This window comes from Chelonoidis abingdonii, chromosome 4, assembly GCF_003597395.2.
Source record: "Chelonoidis abingdonii isolate Lonesome George chromosome 4, CheloAbing_2.0, whole genome shotgun sequence".
Lineage (NCBI taxonomy): Eukaryota > Metazoa > Chordata > Testudines > Testudinidae > Chelonoidis > Chelonoidis abingdonii.
Window position 1 is genome coordinate 94,913,610 of NC_133772.1, and position 27,393 is coordinate 94,941,002.

At 39.3% G+C, this 27,393-nt stretch overlaps 1 protein-coding gene across 1 annotated transcript in view; it reads right to left on the reverse strand.

Annotated features, from left to right (window-relative positions):
• Window positions 1-27,393, reverse strand: part of RYR3 (ryanodine receptor 3) — a 663,207-nt gene that overhangs the window by 330,860 nt on the left and 304,954 nt on the right. The window contains 7 exon segments of the mRNA XM_075065483.1: window positions 4,770-4,935; window positions 5,672-5,832; window positions 6,303-6,339; window positions 7,103-7,287; window positions 9,944-10,152; window positions 20,508-20,682; window positions 21,899-22,104. Coding sequence (XP_074921584.1) covers window positions 4,770-4,935; window positions 5,672-5,832; window positions 6,303-6,339; window positions 7,103-7,287; window positions 9,944-10,152; window positions 20,508-20,682; window positions 21,899-22,104 — 1,139 coding nt within the window.

Consider the following 27,393-nt stretch of genomic DNA (forward strand, 5'->3'; position numbering starts at 1 on the left):
TAAGACCATCAATTTTATTCTCCAGAAAAAACACAAGATGCCTTAAATGATCATGCTATCACATCTGGCAAACCATAGACTGTAGGTATCCAGCACTTCCTAAGCTGATGTATTTTAAGGGAAATACACTCTCAGCATTAGGCTAGATACAACACATATGCATTTTTAGCCTTTGAAGAAAAGCAATATGTGCAATGGTTATACAGCCTGTGATGTATGCAGTCTTTCCCTAAGAAGCAGGAAAACAAGGCATCATAGATTGGAAAGCAACATTTTAATACAACAAAATTGGAAAAATACTGAACACATCCTAGACAATCTTTTGGAAATTGACTAAAGATGGTAAAATTCTTTGCTACTTGCTAGTAGGTAGGTTGACCAGATAGATAGATAGATACTTCCTTTTTCTCTCTCTCTGTTAAATAATTTACTTTTTATTTTCTAATCTTGTTACTAGCCTCAAATAAAATAAACTACCTTCATAAATCTATATTAAAGATCCCTTTTCTCTTCTCTATGATTTGATATTGGTATGACAATTAATTATAAATGCCTCTATTAAATATATATTATTTTTCATTTCCTCCTTATTATATAAAATATAGAAAAAGGTTTCTGAACTTTATGACAGTATATAATAAATAGGTCTAGAGCCACTCATTATTTTGGTCACTGGGCCTTTGTAAATGAAGATCCAGCATACATATATAGGTCCTCTGCTCAACATGAGAAAATTGAAAAATGGAAATAGTTACAACATTAGAATAACAATTATCTCACAGTCTTGTTCATCTGGTTGAAATATCAGAAACTTGTTCAGATGAGGTGACTGAAAAAATTCTCATTTATATTTTGTGATTTTCATCCAGAAGTGTTTGAGAAAGAAAGACAAAGGCCAAATACAGTTATTTTCATTATTATTTTGAAAATTAGAGTAAAGAATTAAACAATTTGAAATACACAGTTTAGAAGTTATTGAGACGTGATTCATGTGCAGATTTTTAACTCTTTATTGTCTAAGTATTTTCACAGAAAATAAACCTCTATAGGAAGGACCACGCTCTGTTTTTTAGTAGACCAGTTTTTGTCACATTCATTAACAAAACAAACAAAAAAAATCTGAAAAAACACTCAATATGTTCAAAAGCGTTTTCTGGGAAAAGAAGACTTGAAAAAAGAGAGAAGTCCTTTCATGATATTCTGTTTTAAATTTAGTACAAAGACCCTGAGTTTTAATGGCTTGCATATAACAGAAGCATCGTTTTGAAAGCTGCCACATCAGGAATAATAACCCTAACGTTATCACCACATTTCCCCAGGAGTTCTTTGCAAAATTAAGAAAACACCTAAATGAACTATCCTTGCATCTAACAAACAAGGAATGCTACAAAAAATAACAAAGCTAATTGTTCTTATGAGAACAATAAATTCCACTTCTTTATTCAGCAGCTGTTACTTTGATCTAAAACTGGCCACAAAAATCAGGGATCACACTGCAATAGTTTTCAAAGAAAGTAGCACATAGCATTTAATTTAAACATAGTTTAAAGAGTTCAGGATAATTTTACTTAACACATACATTTTTTTTTTTTTGGTCTACTCAAGGGTGTGGTTTTTTTGGTTTGTTTTTCTGTTTTTTTTAAAAAAAAACAGGTTGCCAAAACTGCTTGAGCTCCATTGCAACAGAAACTCTAGCGCACATGGCTCTCTGGCTCTGGCAACTACTCTCAGTACCTAACCATACTACAAGCAAATGTTATTGACAGAGTGCTGAAAATAGCTGTGACAGGTAGAAAACCATCTCTGCACTATGGCTTAAAAATTGGTAAATCTGGTGGAGCCACTCCATGTTAGAAACATTGATAATTTTTTGGCAAACAAATAGGCTAGGCTATGGTGTAATAAATCAATCATTTTAATTTAATTTAATTAATAAATATAATTTAAATAATAAATTAATTGTTGTTCATGCCCAGTGAAGCACCGCAGATGCCTCTGCTCTGGGAGATTCCCAGCGCAGTATATGCTGCTGCTACAACAGCAACCAGGCCTTAGACTATTCAGAGATTTTGGCACATTGTCAAAATTAAGCAATAACAATGAAAGCCAGAAATGATTTATGGTGGTTTTCAACACCTTATAACTCATCCAAATTTGAAAAAAATAATAATTGGACAAGAAAATGCCAGGGTTTTTTTCCTGCAAATTTCAAAGGCCTGCTGCAAACAATGGAAGTGTAAGGTTCTCAAAAAGGATTGCAAGAATTGTTGATAATAGAAAATAAAATATAGGGGTCAATACCAGCTCCCCTTATAAAAAAGTTGTCTGCATACAGCATTTGTCTTATGCAGGCTATGTTAACTAGAGGACAACATTGTCAAGCACCATCCAGCAAGTGTTAGTGTTACACATACAAAGTAGCCTGTTCTAATACAGGAACAAATACAATTTTTTCAACTGATCTCATTCCTATCTCAAAAGCGTAAAATTCTATGTGGGTACTTTCTAAGTGGAACATCTTTAATGTTATCCACCTATATCTCTTGAAATGTAGATATTGTTTAATATGGACCCAGTATAGACTTGGGCGTGCAAACTCTCCTCACCAGTTTACCCTACATGTTTAGAACCATCTCCATTTCACACACCCTCAATGTTGTTTATAGTAGATCATATGAAATGTACATAATGGAAAACAATGTGGAACTGTTCTCCTTAAGTCAACCAAAATATTGTGTTACAGTTCCCAATAGCTGGAAAGAACTTGTTCAGTGCCTAGTCCCTTGGCCGACCACAAATTATCCACCTCCATTTATTCAGCTTGCCTGTTAGCTATTTTGCTACTGGCAGGTTTTACAACTTATTAAAACCTGGAATACAAATTGGTATTACATCAATGTGAACTCTCCAAAATAATAAAAGGGGGTAACAAAATACCCATAAAATAGAGAAACGGTTAGAAATGATGCTTCAGTCAAGTCACACTCCTCAGTCTACTGCATTTAGTGCCCCAGAAAAGCCTCTTACTCAACTTGTGCCTCTGAATCCTTTAATAGTTTAGTTTTTATTATTTAATTTATCTTAATGCTTTTTAAGTGAAGGGGGGGCGTGTCCAGAAAAATGATAGACAAATTGGCTACACTGGAAAAAGCAGTGTTCTAAGTTATACAGAGAGCAGGTAAACAAAATGGGCAAGAGCACTGCAAGCTTCCAAACAAGCCTACCCTCTCAGGGGTTGAGAAATAAACATTCAGGCCAATTCATTCACTGCCTTCTCTTCTAAGGCTATCAAAAAGAGGTGTGAGTTAGAACCAATTTTGATGATGGATTTTACTATATATAGATACTTGTCCAAACTGGAAGCAGAGTGAGACCCACCAGCTCTTTTCATATACGCATCCAAATAGCTACCAAATAGCAACAATTTTTGTTCACTGCCAGCCAGAGAGAGAGATTCATATTAGTAGTTTATATCCTTTTTTCAGAAGTTCTGTATGCTATTATCTGTATTGCTAGTGACAGATTTTTTAGTATATTATGAAAATGACTTACTAAATAAGTAATTACTTTTTTTCAAGCAACTAATATGATTTGTAATAGTTCAGTCTGTTAGGCTCCTTCTGCAGAAGAAAGTGAAGTGGACTGCTGGTGCAATATTTCACTGAACATTATTTCAATAAAACAAACATCTAGATCTAAAACATGGCCATTTCAGTGATAGACTGAATGTTGGATAGCTTGTTTGGAGATCATGGTGCTTTCTAAAAGTCACAGCAGCCTGATCCTGCAAAAGATCCTTGCATAGAAATTCTACTGAAGTCAACCAAGTAGTCCCAAATACAGAGTGGCAAAATCAGGTTTAGAGGAGGATCAGATTAATCACCCAGTAATTTCTTGTCTAAAAATTTAGAAGAAGTGATTTGAATGTAAGCAAAATTATACTTTTTAAAGTTTTCACTTCAGCATTTACACTCCATATATAGATTTGGAAAATAATAAGTCTTAAAAATACTAAAAAGAAAATAAATATTGTCATTATTTTTAAAGTTTAATAACATGGTTCTTTTTAATTTAAACATTTCCTTGCCATTCTATAAACTCAGATGTGACAGTATTCCGTTAGCTACTGCATAAATAAAAGCAAAATATAAAAGTGACCAGTCTAGTTTTATCATCAAAGCTGAAAAAAGGAGCAAAATGTTTACGAAGTGAAATTTAAGAGTATACTTAACTAGAGACTGAACTAAACCCAGTCACCAGATCCCCATATTCCACAGTTCTGGAGGACATACAAAACCTCATCCAAGATGAAAAGTTGTTTAGGTCCCTATTCAAATATAGAGTCAAACCAGATATCCAGATCCAAACTTTGAGGTTCCTGAAATCTGGATTTGATTTCTGAAGCCAAAACCTGCCTCCACCCTAAATCATTCCTGCTCTGTCTCTTGATACGTTACATATTAAAGAATGATTTTTAAATAAAATTTAATTAAATAAAAATTATCAAACAAAATATTGGCATATTGGAGAGATGAAAAGTCCAATCAATATTTTTCTAATGTTAATATCAGTACTGTTTCCTCTGTTTAAAAGAATTATTGGAAACAGGAGAAATGTGGCATTACATGAGCAGATTCTTCATTTTATGAACACATGCTTAGAAAGATCATGATATCAGAAATATGTACTGTTGAGACATATGGCGAAGAAAGAAAATCTTTGTTAAAGCAGCCAACTTGATAGCTAATTTTCTGAAAAGCTGCTAATACCTGATAACAAGTGCCAAGGTCTTTTCCATTGGCTGTGAATGACAACATTCCAGTACTCAGGTCAACAAGGCATCCAATTTCTAAATCAACATTATTGCGACTTGATCTCTGGGAATTAGCAAATGTGTCTCCACCCCAAACCATGTAGCAGTTACTGCGCTTCACACTGAAAGAAAAATATCAAGAACAATGAAAACGAACAATTTGCTGAATTGTGACTGATTAAATATATAGGTTAAGATATACATTAAACAATTTTTATTTTACTAATAACTAGAAATTCTGAGGGAGACGTCAGATTTTTTTACTATTTTGTTGTGATAATGAAGAAAGAGCATCTTAAAATATAAAGGAACTTTGTTTTACTGATCAGTGTTTGTACTGACCATTTATCAAAGGAACACAAACTTACACTGCAAAGCCGTTTCTCACTTGTCCTAGTGGCTTTAATCACACTCATACCAATGAATCAATATTCACTTGGACATGGTTCAGACTGAAACGGCCCTCTCCAGTGTTCTTTACAGATTTCAGAAGCATGAATGAATTTCTTACTTTTCTGAATGACACTCATCTGTGACATGGCTGATTTGGAAAGCATGAGTTCACCTGTAGTGATCATTCAGGTACAACAATGAAAGGAGGAGAGCTGGGCAAACTGTTAGCTGAAACAGAATGCCCCCTCTCGGATTTTAACAGCACCATGTAAAATTTGTTAATTAACAAATATGTGATTTAGTGACTAGTTCCACCTAATACTTGGAATTTAAATGAGCATTAGAACACAGTCCATTATTACTTTATTATCCACAAAGATGAATGAAACTGAAGTAAAATTCCAGTCCAACAAGTAAATAGGTAATTAACAAAATTATTTAATAAGTGATATGCAAGTCCCCTACCTTTCATGAACCCTGCCTCTTTCATCACCTAAAGTAACTGTCACTGTGCTATTTTTGTTTAGGTCGAAATTTTCACTGTAAAAGTGGTAGTCAGGTGTTACCCAGCCAACCCAGACAGAAGATGGTTCTTGACCAGCAAATATTCGTGCTGAGTAATAGTACTGAAAAGAGAAACAGTAGTGTCTCAGTGACAGAAAACTGAATTGTATTATGAAGACAAAAATAAGAAACATTCTTAACAAATACAGGAAGAGACCATCATATATACATTGAGAATTAAAAAAAATAAGTAAAAAGCACAGCTACGTTGCCTATGGTTTTTAAAAGTATGTTTCTGTAAAGCAGCTAAAATAAGCTCTGAAACATGAGAAAATGGTCTGCCCCCACACAGAAATACTACAGTTAGTAAAACAGTAGTAGTATTACAATAAAGAAGAAATAATCCACAATAAAGACAGGGTTTAGATATATATTTAGAAACCTAAACATAGGCACCAAATTTTAAAAAATTGGCCAATGTGGATACACAAATAAAATCACGGGGATTTTCAACAGAATTTTTAAATGAACATACTACCAGGCAGCAAATATTATTAAGTAATGAAAAGCATAACTGAGCATATTTAGTTACCATTGTAGTGTGAAGAGCAGTTTCTTGGTTCTGTTTTCTGGAGGAAAAAAGCAGCATTGTAGTAATTTGGTAGTTTAAAGCATTAAGTGACACTGTCTTTTTTTTCGAATACTTGAAATAAATTGCTCACATGGATTAGTTTCTGTTTGTTGGACACAGACTAGGTACTTTCAATGTTAATGGAATGCAACAAGCCTTTCTAGAAAAGATCAAGAAAGGAAGGTGATGCATATGTGTTCATTCTCATTAACATGAGGAAGAACTGTAGAGAGAGATATTTACAACAGCCAACCAAAGATAAATGGTCTTTTTTCCTTCCCTGAGCATATTTGTTGCTTCATTTGCAGTACACATGAACTAAGAGGAGGAGTGGAAATATGAAATAGGGCGGGTATTATATAATATAAATTCAAGATTAGAGGGTAAGTAAAAGATTCTGGTCTGGCTTTCAGAGGTGCTGAATCCCTGCAAATCCTGCTGATCTCACCGGGATTTCTGAGTGCTCAGCATGTCTCAAAATAACTAGAGCCCTCTTGCTATGTTTCTTGGGTAGATTCTTGTTTAGATATATAGTGCTCTGCAGCAAACTTTTGTTTTAAGGTTATTTAAACGTTCACATTTAAAATGCAGTGCTTTGTTAATAAATAAAGAACATCAGTAACATAAATCCTATAAAATTACAGTGCATGGGAGGAAAATGAATGGGAAGTACTATATGTAAAAAAAAGAATAATGGAGAATTGTTTTTTTTTAAATTTCCACTAGAAATCTACCACAAGATGATTAAATATAAATCTAACCTTTTTTGGAAAGCATCAGCAGATGCACTTGCCACACCAGTGCCATAGTTAAATGATGAATGGAACTCAATGGGCATGCTCAAGCGGCAATATATCATGTCTGCATTGCTGTTCTGTGTGCCAAAAGTCTTGTGGGTCACTTTTAAGCAAGGTGGGCTGTCAAGCGTTCCATCGATTCTCGTTATCTAAAAATCATAAAAAATAATATCAAATTCATTTATAAAACTTAGAAGCACATTATGGAAATTTTGTATTAATGAACGCTGAATTCAACCGACGAAGAATTAACTTATAATGAACAGGTTGCTGTTTAAACTGTTTCATCCTCACATGACAAAGTCAAGCCAAATGTCCAGTAGAGAAAAATTCAAGAAAGACAGTTATTATTTGTATTGTTAATCTCTTACACTCGTAATTCAAAAGTTTTTTTAGATTCTACTTTAATTTTAATATAGCATCCCAATGATTTCTATCTTGGTGTATGGCCAAGGTGACGGAACAGGCCCTCAACATAAAAAGGCAGATAAAAAAGGTAAAAAAGGAAAAGGTATAAAATATAAATTTGAATTCCAAAATAGTTCTAAATAATCCCCAGCTGGCATGCTTTAAGTATCTAAATGACTGTAGTGCACCACTATGAATGAGTAATGCAGATATAAAGAACAATAATGAACATCCACATGGGGTGACAACACTACCATAAATGAAGTAGGAGACAGACAAGGAAATCATCTGGTATTAGCCAACATGTACCTGGTTAATGCAATCTTAGGATGCATCAGGTGAGATATTTCCAATAGTAACACAGAAGTCTTACCACCATCATACAAGGCCGTAGTGAGATCTCATCTGGAATACTGTGTGCAATTCTCATCTCCCATGTTTAAGAAAGATGAAACAGGTGCAGAGAAGGGCTAGTAGGATTATCAGAGGACTGGAGATTCTACCTTATGATGGGAGATTTAAGGATCTTAGTTTGCTCAGATTAACAAAACAAAGGATGAAGGGAGATATGATTACTCTCTGCAAATATATCAGAGAGATAAACACAGGGAGGAGGGGTATAATTTAAGTTAAGGGCCAATGTTGGCACAAGAACAAATGGACCTAAATTAGCTATCAAGCTATCAAGTTTAGGCTTGAAATTAGATGAAGGTCTCTAACGATTGAAGAACAAAATTCTGGAATGGCCTTCTAAGGAGAGTAGCAGGGGGGCAAGAAACCTAACTTGTTTTGAGCTTGATAATTCACATAGGGGATGGTATGATGATAATGCCTACAATAGTGATCAACGGCTTGATGTCTAATTGGCAGCTGATATCAAGTAGAGTGCCCCAGGGGTTGGTTCTGGGGCCGGTTTTGTTCAACATCTTAATTAATGATCTGGATGATGGGATTAACTGCACCCTCAGCAAGTTCGCAGATGACACTAAACTGGGGGGAGAGGTAGATATGCTGACGGGTAGGAATAGGGTCCAGAGTGATCCAGACAAATTGGAGGATTGGGCCAAAAGAAATCTGATGAGGTTCAACAAGGACAAATGCAGAGTCCTGCACTTAGGAAGGAAGAATCCTATGCACCACTACAGGCTGGGGACCAACTGACTAAGTAGCAGTTTTGCACAAAAGGACCTGGGGATTACAGTGGACGAGAAGCTGGATACAAGTCAGCAGTGTCCCCTTGTTGTCAAGAAGACTAACGGCATATTGGGCTGCATTAGTAGGAGCATGGTTAGCAGATCAAGGGAAGTGATTATTCCACTTTATTCGGCCCCGGTGAGGCCACACCTGGAGTATTGTGTCCAGTTTTCATCCCCCCATTACAGAAGGGATATGGACAAATTGGAGAGAGTCCAGCAGAGGACAACAAAAATGATTACGGGGGTGGGGTACATGATTTATGAGGAGAGGCTTGAGGGAACTGGGACTGTTTAGTCTGCAGAAGAGAAGAATGAGGGGGAAGCTGCTTTCAACTACCTGCAAGGGGATTTCCAAAGAGGATGGAGCTAGGCTGTTCTCAGTGGTGTCAGATGACAGAACAAGAAGTAATGGTCTTAAGTTGAAGCGGGAGAAGTCTAGGTTGGATATCAGGAAACATTATTTCACTAGGAGGCTGGAATGGGTTACCTAGGGAGGTGACAGAATCTTAGAGGTTTTTAAGGACCGGTTTGACAAAGCCTTGGCTGGGATGATTTAATTGGTGTTGATCCTGCTTTGCGCAGGGGGTTGGACTAGATGACCTCTTGAGGTCTCTTCCAACACTAATATTCTATTATTCTATTCTATGATAATAGCATATGACCCATCTGTGACCGCTATTAGCAAATATCTCCTCTGGCCAGAGTTGAGACCCTAAATGCGGAGGGATCTGAGTAACAACAGAGAATTCTTTCCCAGAAGTGTTGTGGTTGGTGGGTCTTGCCCACATGCTCAGGGTCTGATCACCATGTTTTGGCTTGTGAAGGAAGTTTCCCCTAGGTAAGATTGGCAGAGATTCTGGGGCATTTCTGCCTTCCTCTGCAGTGTGGGGCACAGGTTACTTGCTGGTTTGAACTCGAATGGTGGCTTCTCTGTAACTTGAAGTATTTACATCAAGATTTGAGGACTTCAGTAACTCAGCCAGAGGTTATGGTCCTATTATAGGAGTGAGTGGGTGAGGTTCTGAGGCCTGAGCTCTGTAGGAGATCAGACTACACCATGATGGTCCCTTTTGGCCTTAAAGTCTATGAGTAATAGCTTTATATATTACCTGATGACAGTAAGCACTAGTGAGGATTTAGAGTCTTGGCATGACTAAATCAACTGTTTAAAAACAGGTGTCTTCTTAACATGCAATGTTACCTCAATATGAGGATGATTTTTTGGCACGTTGACAAAAGTTGGTAAGCGTTTGCTAAACCACATAGCAACATCTCGGTTCATGTTGACAGCAAAAGGTTCAAAACCCTCTTGAAGGCCGCACATTGTATAATACTTGAAGGTACTGGCATTCATTCCAAGGTTCATACGGCCAATCTGAGACAGACCCAGTGAGCAAATTGGGACTAAACCTAAATAAATGATATTACAGAAAACAAAACACAATTTATCTAGAGAACACATGCATTTATTTTGGATTGTACCCAATGTAAGTTTAACCTCAGTTCATTTAAGAATTAAGAAAGGTTAACATTCAGATACATGAACATGGCTGAAATTCATCTCTGTCATGAGGGCCCATACAAGGCCACATCATTTCACTTATCCTCCCTTTTAAGGACTTCAGTGGTGCACAATTGCTGCATAGGACTTTGTCTGGGACCTCTGCACAAGGATGAGTTTCATCCTTACCACATTTATGTAAACAAGCAGACAGTTATATCTCAAACAAACATGGAAAAACATGAACTTCAGAGGCAGATTTACAGTAAAACACAGGGTGCTCTGGCACGGGCCCCCCCAATGACAGGAGGCCCCAGGGCCAGGCAGCTGCAGGGGTAGAAACTTGGTCCTGCCGGCTCCTGCTGCAGGCTCCGCACTCACTGGCAGCCAAGCTCCCCTCTTCCCCGCCTCCTCCCCTGAATGGGGCCACAATGTGCTCAGAGTAGGAGGCAGAGAAGAAGCAGGGGCAGGGCCTTGGGGAAGGGGGTGGAATCAGGGTAGGGCACAGCAAAGGTGGGGCTCCCACATTCTCCCTACACATATCCCCTCCAGCCCCCTGCCGTGAGCCACTCAGGGCAGGGGGCTGGGAGCACACCCATGACCCAACCGCCCGCCCTGACTCCTACACCCCCCCATCCTGAGCACCAAATGGAAGCTCCTGAACCCCTCATTCCCACCTGCACCCCTCACACCAAATGGGAGCTGCCCCAGGTAAGCGCTCCACACCCCAACCCTGAGCCCCCTCCCACACCCTAACTCCTGGCCAGACCCTCAGCTCCCAGCCCACTCCTGCACCCTAACTTCCTACCAGACCCTTCAGCCTCAGCCCTGATTCTGCACCTCCTCACACACACCCAGCCACTTGCCCTCCCTGACTCCTGCACCCTCCTCACATACTCCAAGCCCTGATTCCTGCACCCCTCTCACACACCAACAGCCCCCTGTCCTCCCTAACTCCTGCATCCCCCACAGCCCCAGCCCCCTGCCCTCCCTTACTCCTACACCCTCCCATATCCCTCCTGAACCCCTCGCACCAAACAGTAGCCGCCCCAATTAAGCGCTCCATACCCCAACCCCAGCCCTGAGCCCCCCCACCCCACCCTAACTCCTGGCCAGACCATGCACCCCAACCCTCAGTCTGCTCCTGCACCCTAACTTCCTCCCAGACCCTGCACCCCCAGCCCTGATCTCCCTCTCGCACTCTAAGTCCTGGCCAGACCCCGAATCCCAACATTTTTTAAGCATTCTTATCCAATGCAATTTAAAATAGTCGGCTAACAGTACAAACAATATTTGGAAAGATCATTAAGCAGTCCACCGAGACCCTCAGCAATTTTCAAGTGGAAAAATAAGTTAAACTACAAAAACAAGGTACCTCACTTTATTTTCATTTACTTCCTATTACTTATAGGAGGAGGATGGAGAAAAAAGAATGAAAAATGGAGGTGGGGGAAGACAAGAGAGAATGTTCTTTTTCTTGGCTGGGTCCCAAGGAGAAGCCCCAAAAATGAAGCTGAGAACACTAACTTTAAATCCACCACTGGTGAACTTGAAAAGGTGGCTTAAGATATGTCTACAAAGGAAGACCCATGGGGGCTTAGGATTTGTCTACTGCAAAGGAAGACCCATGGTGCCAAATCTGAGAGTCAGGTTCACAGGACTCAGGCTGCAGGGCTTAGCAGTGTAGACGTTCTTGCTTACGCTGGAGCCTGGACTCTGAAACCCAGGATGGAGGTTGGATCTCAGAGCCCAGGCTCCAGACTGAGTGGGAACATCTACACTGCTATTTTTAACCCCACAGCCCAAGCCCCATGAGCTCAAATCAGCTGACCCAGGCTCTAAGACTCAGTTGCCACAGGATTTTTTTTAAGCATCAACATACATTCTGGGGTCTAATCATCAGGTTTGAAAAACCCAAGTTTTCTTGAACCAGTCATTGACATACAGGAAGGATCAACTCAGCTTTTACTCATTCTGAAGCAAATAAAACATAGGTTCATACAGCTTACTGAATGGAGATATTTAAGATGCAATATTAGTACTCAAGGCCATATCTGCTCAGTCTGGACATTAAAAATCCCACATCATTTTCTGTAAGAAATTTAGGTCTCACTGGGTGTTCTTGGCCAAAATTTCCCTTCACCCCGATGTGTAGTAGTTGGTTGCCTAGCTCCCACATCTATGCCCATGTGTGTTTTATTGTCTTGTAAAGTATTCTGAGTGTCCATTCTTCAGGACGGAAAACTTATATACATAAAATTACCATTCATACATCCAAACTTATTTTAGGGAAAAAATCAGCATAAATTTCTATGTGAACAAAAATTCAAATTGAATTCAAATGCATATCAAATATCCAAGGAAATACAATTATCTACACAGCCAAAAAGCAACACAAAGGGCTGGGCCACTAACTTTTTCAAAATCCAAAATAAGAATAGATGGACTTGATATTTTTCTTAAGAATTTTTTTGTTAAAGGCCATTCATCCTTTCTCCTTAGGGTCCCAACTTGCTTCTGGTGCACTTGGAGTCAGGCTGAAGACCAATGGTAACTCACCCAGGAACTCAATTCTCTATGCATTAGTAGAGCTTTGTTGCCCTTCATGGTCCTAAGTCCTGCAGCACTTTTCTTGTGGGCCTTAAAAACTCCATAGGAGCACGTAAACTTTAAAAGAATCATGGTTCCCCAAATTAGCAACCTGCCATCTGCTGAGTTTATCAAGCCCATGAGATTCAGAGCTCATGGATCTGGGGAACATATAAATATAAAAAGATCTGTGTGCTCCTACAAAGCTTCTAATGTGCACAGGAGTGCTGTGGTGCTAATGCCAGTCTTAAAAAGGTCTCCATAATGCTTCATAATGTACTTGCTCATATTATTATCACAGCAGTGCCCAAAGGTCCCACGGCTTCATTGTGCGAGGCACTATACAAGTACATAGGAAGACATGGCTCATTTCCCCAAAAAGAGTTTACTGAAAACAAGATATAAGAAGCAAGTGTAACAAACAATAGAAGTGAAATGGGGAGGGAAAATGAAGGTAACAATAATAAAAGGGATATACTTCAACAGGCTAATAAAATGCAATTTGTTGGCTCTGGATTATATACATTTTTAAAATATAATTATCATTTAAAAAAAATACCCTATGAAACTATAACTACATGTTCCCTCTACAGAGAAAGTTACCCAGGTGTGGAGTACAAGAGGGCAGAAAGTCCATTCACCAAAGCACTGTATCCAAGTTCACGTTTAGAAATTGCACTGCACAGTAAATACTTAAAATAGCCAGCTATGTTAGGTATCAATTTAGTTTTCAGTATATTTAGAATGTATATAAGAGAATATACGTGGTTTTATTTTCTCTCCAGAAACATTTTTAAAAACTAAGTTTGCTTTAAATCACCAATATTCTGATCTGCATATAAACCTTTTTATTCTTATCAGATTGTTGGTGTCACTAGGCAGAAATCTTCTTGCTTAAGGCCTGTGTGAACTAAAGTACCTCCATGTTAAAAGCGTTTGTGTTAGCCTCACTAAACTTTTGTAACCTTCTGTACTAATGAGCTAATTGTAGCCACCTGCATTGTATGCTGACTGCCAACAGTAAGGCCACAGTCAGCAAGACCAGTTAGTACCGCTCATGCTAGATAAAATAGATGAAAAGCAGTTGTTGTAAGCCAAGTTGTTGTAAGCCAAGCATGAGAAAGTAGCCCACACAGTGGGAAAAAGTACAAAGAAAGAATAACAAAGGGCGTATAAATACTAGTGCCCCGCCTGCATGCAGGTGTGCAGGATTTGAAATTGTTATTTCTCCCTCGCACCTTTTTTGAGCTCAAATAAACTTGTGTTTGCTTCTCCACCCTGGTGTGTTTATTGGCGCGGTACACACCGGGCAACGGACCCCCCCGCTGTTGCCCCCTCGAGCATTTTGTGCCAGCAACAAGATCAAAGCCCCAATTAAATTTGTTTGCCTTTTAAAATACTGTATTCATAACTGTTGGTAGAATGGAACAAAATAAAAGCTCAGGTTATCAGGAAATTTGGAAAAAGGAGATAAGAAACAGTATAATACTAAGAGCCGTTTGTAACCTTTGGATGGGCTAGAATTCACTTCATTGCCCTTCTCTAGTGCCTAAAAAAACCCAACTCCCATACAAGAATATCTGGAGACCCAGAATTCAATCTCTAAGGATTTTCAGCAAGGATTGCATAGGGTCAACCTCCCCACATTCAAGTCCCAAAAAAGAGCTAAAGAAATGAATTTAATTAAATAACTTTATAATATCTTATGATGTAAAATTATTTTTCTGACATAACATGGCTATTTCATACGCCACAGACATTATCTTCACATTTATACATAAAACATAAAGAAAGAAAACAAATTACAATCTGAACAGTTCAGTCCCCACAGAAACACAGTGAGAAGAAACTGAGCTCCCAAAAGCTTAGGTTGAGTTCAATTGAGTCTCAGTTACCAAATCAGATCACCAAATCTACACCCTCTGCTGAGTTAAAAAAAAACCACTCAAACAAAAAAACTTCCCTCTACTTGCTTGTAGGAAGCTTCTGTTGAATCCATGCAGACTCTTCCTCTTCCTCTGCTGAAATCACTGTTAGCCAGCCAAAAACTGATTAACCAATCATTCAGTTAAGTATGTAGATTAAAAAAAAACCCTGCTGCAAAATGCTTCAGAGTTAGGGACAACAGCCTGCTTTCTGCTCCTGGCCTCAGCCTCTCCCAACTCACACAGAGCAGGTGGCCCTTTGTAAAGCAGCTGCCCTGACTACTTGCCCTCATGGAGTCTGACCCCAGCAACAGAGAACCTACTGGAGCAGACCCCAACCTACCACACCCAATTCCAGAGGCTTCCGGATGTGGAATGCTTAATTTGCCTAACAATGACCCAGACACATCTCACACCTACCTCCCCTGCCCATGAGTCTCTTAAAGAGATATCTCCCTATTATGCACAGGCGTTGCACTGTTGGCTGGATTTGTAAATCCTTGAGAAAAATGGTTTATTATTGAAACATCAGGCTTACAAGTTCAGGCCTACAAGGCTTTATGCTACCTTGAGTAGATACTCATACCATATTTAGGTCTGATTTTTAAAATATACAATATGTGTTCTTGGTAAGTTATATATAGACACATATTGAGGTCCTAAACCTGCAAACACTCAGACACTTGAGAAACTTTACTCACATGAGTAGTCCCATTAAAATCTACATAGGCATTTTCCCAGTATTATCATTTCTGATGACCGAACATTTTCTGTCTTAACATATCTGTATTTGTGTCATTTTAATAGTTATTTCTTTAGAAATAGGCTGCTGACTATTTCATCACTTTAAGAACAGAGAATATTTGGGGAACCACAACTGAAAACCCTCTCTCCCATTCAAGCAGCAGAAATACTACAGCCATGGAGTCAGAATGAGAGCTAAGGTAAAGGCTGCGGGTGGCTCTGTCTTCTACTAGAGAGTTTCTTCTGGTGGGAAGAAAGGGGACAGGTGGCTTTGGTGGTTTTTACTCCAAACTCTGGCAGCACTGATCCTCAGTGGGCAGTTGCTGACACACACACACTCCCCTCCCCCAGTCAATCTATGACTAATATTAGATAGGTGTGAGGAAATTCAGATAACAGTTATCTCACTCTCACTGATCCATAACTAGTTAAAAAACTGGAAACAAAGGGTAAGAATAAATGGCCAATTTTCAGAATGGAGAGAGGTAAATAGCATGCTCCCCAGGGACCTGTACTGGGATCAGTGCGGTTCAACACATTCATAAATTATCTGGAAAAAGGGGTAAACAGCGAGGTGGAGAAGTTTACAGGTGATTACTCAAGATAGTTAAGTCCAAAGCCAACTGCTCAGAGTTACAAATGTATCTCACAAAACTGGATGACTGGGCAACAAAATGGCAAATGAAATTCAATGTTGATAAATGCAAAGGCCTAAATTAGCTATTACCATTCATGAAAGACATCTTGGAGTCACTATGGATAATTTTCTGAAAACATCCACTCAATGTGCAGTGGCAGTCAAAAACGCTAGCAGAATGTTAGGAACCATGAGGAAAGGGATAGATAAGAAGACACTACATAATAGCTATATAAACAGAAAATGCACTCGCACCTTGAGATCCTGTTGGACGTAAGATGTTAATAATGACTATCATAATTCATTATTACTGTTTAAATACCGTTTTGTAAAAGAGCTCACCATGAGCAGTGCTTGTGGAAAACTACTCACATAATCTGCCTCTTCATGACCAGCTGCCTAACTAATGTGCATTGGTGGTTCAAAGAACGATAACAGATGTAGTGTGTACTAGTAGACAGCCATCTTACAACACATTTTATCAGGTTGATGTGAGGGACTGCCTGAAGGCTCGCTTCAGAGGCACTGAAAATTGTTAAAAGCATTAATGGAAGTATTAGACAAGAACAGACTGGCAGCCTGGGAAACTGAGAACTAAAGGGGACCAAAACTGGTTACGTTTGTAGCAGTCAGCGATAAAATAACAGGAAGCTAAAAGTTCCCAAAGGGAATTCCAGCAACAGATGAGAAAGAAAGAGGGTTTGAAGAGGAGGCACTTTAATATATATACATACACACACACACTCCAGATGTCATGACTACTCTTGAGACCAGACTAGTCTGGATTTAAAAATAAATAAATGGAGGATATTAAAGTCTGTAAATGTCACAGAATTAACTGCTGTATCTTTCAGTCAGGCTGTCTAGGGAAATAATCATACTCTTAACACTCCCGCTACCCACAAAAATGAGTGATAAATTTGGTAAGTAAATGCAAACATCAAGTGCACTCCATCATCCCAAAAAACTCAGGCCAATTGTACTGACTGTTCCTATGTGAAGGGGCAGGAGGCCTCCAAAAGCCCAGGAAGAGGTTTACAATAATGGAGTGTAGGAGCATAGAGCCGATCAGCTCCCTTCCCCCTGCAGTTGGCCAGAGGGAGGTGAAGAGACCCAGCTCTGCATTCTGAGGCATGCACTTTGCTTCCCTCCCTTTTTTCTGGGCACTCTCCCCCACTGCTGGTCCAATCAATATCCCCATCTGGTGAGACCGTGGGAGAAGGGGTGGGCACTTTAAGGATTTCAAAATAGTTTTCTGCGTTTTACTTATGATAGCCCTTCTCAATAATCCTCTTCAGCCATAAGCAGCAAGATGCTCTCTCTGCTACCCCTGCCAGCTTTGTTCTCAGATGCCAGGACTGACATTTGGCTTTGGGATGTTAGGATTGGATTAGGCAGAAAACAGAGAAAGGGAACAAGTGGCTGGTGTCCAGCAGGGAGAAAGACTAAAGGGGCTGCAACACCGCTTGTTTGAGGTCCTTCTCAAATGGGGAGCCTGACCAACTTCCCATTCCTCCTGCTCCCCTGGGCAGCTGTGAATAGTTATATGGTGGAATCCCTGTAACTTCACACAGGATCCAGTGAAATGCCTGCTTTATGAGAGACAAGGTGAGTGAGGTAATATCTTTTATTGGGTCAACTTCTAAATAAATAAATAAGGAAGTACATACATATATACAAGATATTATCTCACCCATCTTGTCTCCCTAATATCCTAGGGCCAACACAGCTACAACTATACTACACTGATTTATGAGAGACAGCCTGTGGGTACATAGCAGCCCTCCCCAGTGGTAAATTAATAAAGTGTGGCCTGCTGCTTAAATCCATCCCTTTGTCTGTCTTCATTCAACTGCATGTCCTGATTAATTAGGATTGGCTTAATGTCTATTCAAAATCAAAGCTATTTATAGTAGTGATCACAAACTGTGCAAACCAAAGCAGGCAATTAGTTAACAGAACAGGTAAAGGTATTTTTTATGATAGAATATACCACAATGTTCACACCCAACATATTATTGTACTAATGTTTGTACAAAGTACACCTTGAGAGGTATCATTTAAAAACTCATAATTTGCTGATCAGTATTATCATGGCAAAATGCACATAGCAGTGTTATATGTGAAATTATAAACATAAGCTGAGACTGTCACTAAAAGTATGTTTTCCAGATAAATCTGTGGAGTGGCCAAACCAGTTCCTCAGAGACAAAGAGAAGGCTGACAAGGCTGATGGACCATTACCTGCTAAGTGGCCATTCTTGGCAGGAAACGAGCAGGGACACAAATCTACATTTTAGCCCAAAAAAACCCCACAAACCACCACAAACAGCAGAGAATATCCTTCCACATAGACTCTTGGTCTCCTGGGTCTCAGCTGGAAATGTTTGTCAAAAGGGGGGCTGAAAGTGTAAAAAAAGAGGGACAAACACCCCAAGTCACCTCTCTCTTTCTCTCTGCCTGCCCATCACATTCTCTGCACCTGAAACAACAAAGGAAGCAGCCGTTGCACTCTTGAGGAGGGGGCCTGATCTGAGAGTTTGGTCAGAAATCTGCTGAAGCATGTGGTGAGAAAACTTTGCTTTGAATCTAATATAATTTGTTAAGTTAGGCACTATTAAGTGTTTTTTCTTTATTTTTCTTGTAACCATTTCTGATTTTTATGCCTCATTACTTGTACTCACTTAAAATCTTTCTCTTTGTAGTTAATAAACTTGTTTTATTGTTTTATGTAATCCAATGTGTTAAAGTTAAAGTGTCTGGGTAATTCCATTTGGGATAACAAGTTGTATGCATATTATTCACTAAAAGGAATAATAGATTCAATATATTTGCACTGTCTAGGAGAGCGCTGGGCAGTACAGAACATACATGTCTGGGAGAAAAACTGGGGCTGGGATTGTGTTGGAGGCACCCTGTGGCAATCTTTAAGGCTGATAAGAGCAAAGGTATGGCTAGCTGGCTGCACCACATACGGATATAGCTGAGAGTGACTTGCATGCTGGAGGCTGTTTGTGAGCAGTCCAGGTTGGAGGCTACATCAGCAAGGCATTGTAAAGTGCACTCCAGGTCACAGGGCAGCAGTGACACAGCTACTCATTGGTATGGATTGTACCTTGATATGACACAATTTTAATTAGCTAAATATTATCTGTATTAACTCTCAGAAGGGTGAAACTAAAATCTGTTTCCTTACTGATATTTTACTTTCCTACATCATGCATATGTGATTTGATCAATATGCATAGACCTTCAGTAATGCACTTCTTGACCCCTCCCCCACCATACATGTATATATGGAAGCTGATCCTGAAAATCCTTACTACTATGGGTAGTCCTTATTCATGAATAATGGACCTAAGAACCACCACATTATACGGACTTTACAGATATTTTTAAGCGCTCAAAGTCCATTGAGAGTCTAGTAAGCTGGACTATACATTGATCACACTTATTTCACTTTTCAGTGAAAAACTAGAATGAAAGTGTTAACATTAGTAATGTAATTTGATTGACAATTATCTTCATTGCTTAACATGAAAGTCATAGAGTCATTCTGGAAAATGTTTATCGACCATAAATCTTTGTAAAGAATTTAGAAGAACAAATTGAACATACAGTTGTCCCCAAAATTACTTTCATTGTACAAGCCCTCATTTGCTACTAAAATGTGTAAGTCTAGTTCTCACTGTCATATAATAAAATATCAAAGCAGTTCAAGTTTATTTTTTCATGTGATATGCCCACTAACCCCTGATCTGGGAGTACATTGCTTTGTTTAACATTTTATCTAATTAAGTTTAGTTATTTATCATTGCTGATTTGTAGTTGTTTGTTCTTACCATTATTCCTGGTGAAAAGGATGGTTTAGTACTGCAAGTTGTTTGAAACCCATTTTTCTATTTGCAGATTAGGGCTTGCAGAATCTTTTCACCACAGTGCCCTCTAAAGAATTAATTATCTTTGAATTAAAGTTCAGGCTTTACATTGCAACATAAAACTACAAGCTGATAACTGCCCTCAATCCTCAGGAAACACCAAAAGGACTAGGATTGGGCCATTCAAGCACAAGGAGCTAACACATTCATTTGGCCAACAAAAGACTAGATGGGCAATGGCCCTGGATTCAACAGCAAGTAAGTTTCCTCTTTGTCTCTCACTCAGGTGAAAGCTCAGAGATGCTCTGTCAGAGCTGGGGGCCAAGTATATGAGGAATCCCCAACCATGAAATGGGAAGAGGCAGATTCATCTGCAACAACACAATTTCAGACTTCTCAATTAATTTTAAATCTGTAGTACAACATAATTTTCTCTTAATTTTCCTTAAACGCTTGCAGTGTAACTTTAAAAACAATAGGATTCAGCTTACCCTTTTCTATTTCAAAGTCAGCAAAGGCAAGTTCTGAACCTTTATTGGTTATAAGCAATTCCCCATTCAGAGTAAAGATCATGGACTTGTCATCTAAGTTAATCATACAACCAACAACATCTCCTGGTTGCCAGTTTCGTCCAAAGAATCCACTGCCTAGATGCCAACGCTGGCCCTGAAAAAGAACAGAGACTCAGAAATAAAAGTACAACACATCCAATTTGCTCCAAGATTCAAAGCAAAGGGGAAAAAAGGGAAGCCAAGACACATTGCCAATCAGTGGACCTATACTGCATATGATAATAGGTTCATAAAATTCTAAATAAGAAAATATATCTTAATATATATGAACAATTTGTAAATCTAAGATATAGTATTAATGAAATAATCTCATTAGTGGTGGGACTCTACTCTTACTTCTTTGTTTTTATCTACTGCTTTTCATACAGAGATCTCAAAGACATTCATGAACATGAAAGAATTAAGCCCCACAACATGCCTTTGAGGTACTGTAGGCTAGTATCTTCCCTATTTTTATATGGGGACACTGAGGAACACAGACGTTAAATAATTTTCATATAGTGACACAACTCCTATGAATATTAATGTGCTAAGCATCCTTTATGTTTGTTGTGAAGTGACATTTGCCTGAACAGAACTGCCTTAGCTGAATAAACTGCATTTTGTTCATTTTGACTTGATTGGCTCAGCCTGCTGCCAGTCTGGAGTCCCAGCCACTGGTCCCGCTCAGCCCAGACTGGCAGCGGGCTGAGCAGGGCCTGGGATCCTTGTCTGGGGTTCCAGTCACCAGCCCTGCTCAGCCTGCTGCCGGTCTGGGGTTCTGCTCACCCAGGCCGGCAGGAGGCTGAGCAGGGCCGGCAGCTGGGACCCTGACTGGCAAGAGGCCATCAACCGGAACCCCAGATCGAGTGCTGCTGGCACTCCAGTCTGGCAGCGAACTGAGCCACTCAGCCCCCCGCGGGCCCCACTCAGCCTGCTGCCGGCTGAGTGAATGGAACCCCAGACTGACAGCAGGCTGAGCGGGGCTGGTGGCTGGAACCCCAGACAAGGATCCCAAGCAAGGATCACACTAAATTGATAAGATTTGCATTTTAATTTTATTTTAAATGAAGCTTCTTAAATATTTTAAAAACCTTACTTACTTTAAATACAACCTTACTTACTTTAAATACAACAATAGTTTATTTATATAATATAGACACAGAGAGAGAGATCTTCTACAAATGTTAAAATGTATTACTGGCATGAGAACCCTTAAATTACAGTGAACTTGGCACACCACTTCTGAAAGGTTGCCGACCCCTGGTGCAGCCTATTCATAACTACAAACAAACTCATTTAAATTAATTTTTATAAAGAAATTTACTAACTCTGCTGCCTTCAAACACAAATGCTTGGTCATCAGCTCCCAATTCTATGTCTGGCCGGCAGCCTGGCCTTGCCCAGCCAACACGCATATCTCCACCCGTCACAGCTTCAAACTCAAAGTACCACTTTCCAGAAGTCACTGAATAAGACTGTTCTACTCTGAAGAAACGTATCTTGTCAATGCTGACTTTTTCCACAGTTTGGTCAGCTGTGAAAAAGAGAACAAAAAAAAATTAGAATGGCATTTTCAGTTCTAATATTTCAATGTTAAACTTTCCATCTGTCTTAGTTCTGAAAGAAATAATTATTTATTATGGACATGGCTGAGAATGGTACTACATTTCTTCTTCATATTTATAATATGGATCTGGAGCACTCTCTTGTTTTGTTCTCTCTCATATGACATGATCTTTGTGTTTGCCGTACAGTTGTAGCTGTGTTGGTTCCAGGATATTAGAGAGACATAGTGGGTAAGGTAACATATTTCATTGGACCAACTTCTGTTCTTGAACACGACAAGCTTTCACAGAACTCTTCTTCTGGTCTGGGTGTTTGTATTTTATGTTAAAAATAATTCCTATAGATTTATTTACAAATACGTCTTTGTGTTTTAAAGCTTTATAAATTCTTCCTGTAAATATTAATAACAGAGAGACATCAAGCCACAATCAAGCTAAATGATCCACAATTTAGTACAGTACAAAAGCTATACTGGATTACAAATTCTAGTTCTACAACTGAATAATTGTGTAAGAAACTTTGGTGGGTAACATACATATTTCCCAAGGAACAGCCCCAAGCACAAAACTGCATGGGAGTAGAGACTTCCTATATTGGAGCAAGACTGTTGCTGTAAATTGCACATAATTCTCTGGAGCACATTACTAAACCAAAGCTGATAGCTCCAGCTATGGGAATAGGACTGCTCCTGCTCCCACTGAGTCAACAGAATTTTTGCAAAAGTTCCATTGACTTCAGTGCACAGTATCAGGACCAATCATATATCTAGGAAACATAAAACTGATCCTGCAACCCTCATAAGTAGTAATTTATTGTATTTAGAGGGGGGTTTTTGTAAATAAAAATATTTTAGATCAAGAAATAATAATATGATTAGTAAATGTAGATTAAAATAAATTAATCCATTCCACAATTTAAGGTAAAATCCTGCTTCCATTGAAGTAGATGGCAAAACTCCCACTGGACTTTAATGGAGACAGGATTGAGCCTTTAAAAAGCAGTCAGAGAGGACTTTGAAAGGAAATAAAAATTGGGCTTGTTTATAAAGCGTATCAGAAAGATTTTGATTTTTTGTATGTTTTTTCCTGCTTTCCTGCTTTTGTTTTTACCTCATCACCCCACCCACATTAAACATATTGTGTTCTTATCCCCACTCATATTAAAATTCAGGCCCGGTCTAGGCTGGAAGACTCATTGATTACTGCCAAGCCAGGAAACAATGGCATCACCAGAGCAAAGAGTGAAAGCGGAACATTTGAGAGCGTAAGGGTATTTTACACAGAATGTTTAACATTCTGGTTTTGTTTGTTGATGTTAATATCTATTTAGTTTATATAACTAACATTTTGGCTAAAGGAAGCCTTTAAGATTCAACACCCTTCCCTTCAATTAAAGTTTTATGGCTTGCATTAAGTATCCCTTAGACCTCCTAGATATCCTATAGAAAAAATAGAGCCCAAATGTGACATTCCTTATAAGTCTAAAGTAAAAAAAAAAAAAAAAAAAAGGAGGGGGGCAGAAAAAAGTCTTTAAAAACGAAATATACACATCTATTTCCTTCTACATTACAAAGAAGCATAAGAGCACACTTCCAGTGTTTTTGACTGCCTTAGCAGATCATGGAAGAATTTAGTTTTAAAACAATGACTTCTACTGAAAAATCAGTAGCACTGCAGCTTTTACAAATCAAAAGCACATGGTGTAAGCCAAATAATTCTAGGAAGTTCTGATTTTATATGATCAATCAATCAATAAGGATTAAATATTTTCAATAAATTTGTTCCTTGTAATTATAGGTTAAAATAATTCACTTGAAAAAATGTGTTTACTGTGCCACAATACTGAAAAGTTATTATGTAAAACATTTTAGATATAAGCTACTTTCTCAAATAGTGATTTACATATTTTCCCTAACGTATTAAATAGTTCTGTGAAGGAGAAATTACGCACCTGGTGTAGTAACTGGATTTCTTCAAGATATGTTCCCCAATGGATGCTTCACTTCAGGTGTGAATGTGCCCCACTCATCTTTGTTCAAATATTTTCAGTAGCAGTGCCCATTTAGCCCACACACACATTCCAGACATCCTTGTGCCCTGTACTGAAGCTATATAGAACTGCGCAGGTGAACCTCTCTCAATTCCTTCTCTACTGCCAAGTCCCACAAGATGAAACTCTGAAGCAGAGGGGAAGGAGGGTGGGTGATAGAGTGGGATACACATCTCAAAAAACTCTAGTTACTGCAGAAGGTGAATAACCTCTCCTTCTTTGAGTAGTGATCCTCTGGGTGCTCCACTTCAGTTGACTCCCGAGATGTATCCATGAAAAGAGGAAGTTTTGAAGTAGGATCTAACAATGAAGACAGAACTGGATTGCCAACCACATTGTCTGATCTGGAAGCGTGAACCATGGCATAGTGTTTGAAGAAGGTATGCACTGAGGTCCAAGTCCAAATCTGTTCAACTGGAATATCTTTCAATAGTGCCATAGAAGTAGTCTGGGATTCTGTAGAATGGGCTTGTTTGCTAGAAGGAGGTTGAACACTGACAGTACAATAACAAGAGATAATATATCCAGAGATACACCCTGAGAGTCTTTGAGTGAGAACTGTGGGTCCTTTGGTCTTTCTGCAAGTGGAACAAACAGTCTGTGAGACTTTCTAAATGGTTTGATTCTGTCCAGACAGAAAACTAGCACCCTTCTGACAGCCAAGATATGGAGGACCACTTCCTCCCTGGGCAGGTGTGACTTTGGGAGGAAAAAAGGAAGGTGAATCTTGACTAACCTATGGTGTCAAGTATCAGGAGGTAGCTGTGTTAGTCTGTATCCACAAAAACAACAAGGAGTCCGGTGCCACTAGACTCTTTGTTGTTTTTGATTAATATACAATTTAGAAGATACTGTAAGTAAAAATTTAGGAGGTGTCACAACAAAATTTTCCCTGAAGAATACTGTAAAGGGAAGATCTGCCATTAAAGCCCCCATTTCACTGACTCTGAGTGGAAGTGATGGTCACCAAGAGAGGAATCTTCATAGGCAGATGAAGTAGGGACAAGTTATTCAAAGGGAAGTTTCATAAGGCAATTAAGGTCAAGGTTTAAATCCCATATAGGGATTGGCTCTCTAATCTGCAGAATGATTCATCGACCTCTGGATGAATCTTGCCATCATGGGATAGGCAAACACTGAGAATCCCTATAGAGAAGAGTGAAAGGCTGTGAACCTCAACAGAACTCATAGGATTAAAAAATGGTCAGGTCTTTCCAACAAGTAATCAAGAACCACAGAGAGGGAACAGGTGAAAACTGTCGCTGGACACACCAGTGATGAAATCTCTCAGCTTTTTTAGGTAATTATTTTGCATAGATATGATCCTGCTGTTTAAGAATACCTGTTGTTCTTCTAATGCGCAGGAAGTCTTTATCCCTGAGAGCCATGAGGAGCCAGGCCTGGAGTCAAAGAATGTTCAGACTGGGATGAAGAGTCTAACCAGAATTCCAGGATAGCAGATGAGGAACGGTCAGGAGGTGTAATGCTGGGCAGGAAGCCTGACAAATCAGGAAAGGGCATCATATTTTTCAGCCAATTTGGTACAATTAGAATCAGTTTGGCTCTGTTCAGCTGCTTCAAGAGGAGAGGTCTGGATAGATATATATAGAGAAGGCTGTCTCTCCCAAGAGTAAGAAATGCATCTTGTAGAGACTGATGATCCAGTCCTCCCCTCAAGCAGAATTTCTTGCATTTCTTTGTTAGTAGCAGTTGCAGAGAAGTCCACCTCTGAGAACTTTCAGGTTAGAAATATGTGTCTAAGAGTGCAAGGGTAGAGTTCCCATTCATTATCTTGTGAGAAGTGACTGCACAAATTGTCAGTCATGGTGTTCTCATGCCTGGAAGGTAAAGGCTGAGATGAGGATGTGATTGGCTCTACTCCAGTTCCATATGTTGCTTTGACAAAATGAGGGGGGATCTCGCCCTCCCTAGCGATTTATGTTAAACATGCAGGCTATGTTGTCCACCAAGATTTTTATGGATTGGGCCCGGACGAATAGAAAAAAAGTGTAGATAGGCATTCCTGACTGCTCTTAATTCCAAGAGGTTGATGCAGAAATAAGCCTCTTGGGCAAATCATTTGACCTGGATGCTGCGTGTGTCTAGGTGCACTCCCCACTCCACAAGAGATGCATCCATAGTTATGGTGACACTTGCCTGAGGATTCAGAAAAGAGTTCAAGTCAATCAAAAGGGAGGTCTTCCATGGTATTTTGGATTTTCATAGAAAAGATGTACAGAGGCAGCTGAGATGCTTGATGTATGATGACAGTGGTGATTGACTGAGCTGAAGGGTATACCTAGGGAGGCTTTCAATGAGGTCCTTGCTAAGAGGTGACCTTTGTCTATGATGGCCTTCATCTGGTCTTGATGTCTGTCAGGAAGGTGTGTGGTTGTACTTTGCCATCAGAGCCTGGTAATTTGTGATCCTGAATTCTTCAGAGTTGCAGAAGAGTAGCTCTTGTGAAATCAAGTCACTTTTGTCCTGACCATACAGTGTAGACTTTGCATGGTGCTGTCTGCCACACTCATTGACCACTTTCGCAACTAAAGAAATTGGTTGTGGGTGGGAGAAAAAAACCTCTGAATTCTTAGGCAGAACATAGTACTTTTTGTCTGCCCATTTACACGTATGGGATGCTATAGCAGGAGTTTGCCAGATTGTCTTGGGGGGTTCTAGTACAGTCTCATTTAATGGTAACACTACTTCTGCGGAAGCTGTCAAATGTAAGATGTCTAAAAGTTTATGCTCCAACTTAGGCCTCCTCTAAAGGAATTTTGAGTGAATAAGTGATAAGCTTATTCTGTTCCTGAACATGCTTGAAGTTGTCTGCCAAAATAGGTGGTGCAAGCATTACAGCCTCATCTGGCCATGATGATTAGATATTTGTTTGTCCTCTCTGGCCTTTTGCTCCTCAAAGTTTCCTCTTGATGCTCAGGCTACTGAGAAGGAAGGGATAGAAAAGGTCATTATTTTTATTTATGCTCCCCGTGGGAGTCTCTCAAAGCTCTCAAGAACTACTGGCAATAAACAGCCATAGGTCCCAATATGCCCACTGAGGGGGATCATAGGATGGAAGAGGGGGCATCCACTGCTGATCAAACCAGTGAGATGGGGCACAAGATTGTTTCTTCCTTGGAAATTTCCTTTCTGGGTAGGTGATGGGTAGGTCCATATAAGATACTGATTTCTTTAGCACAACGCACTT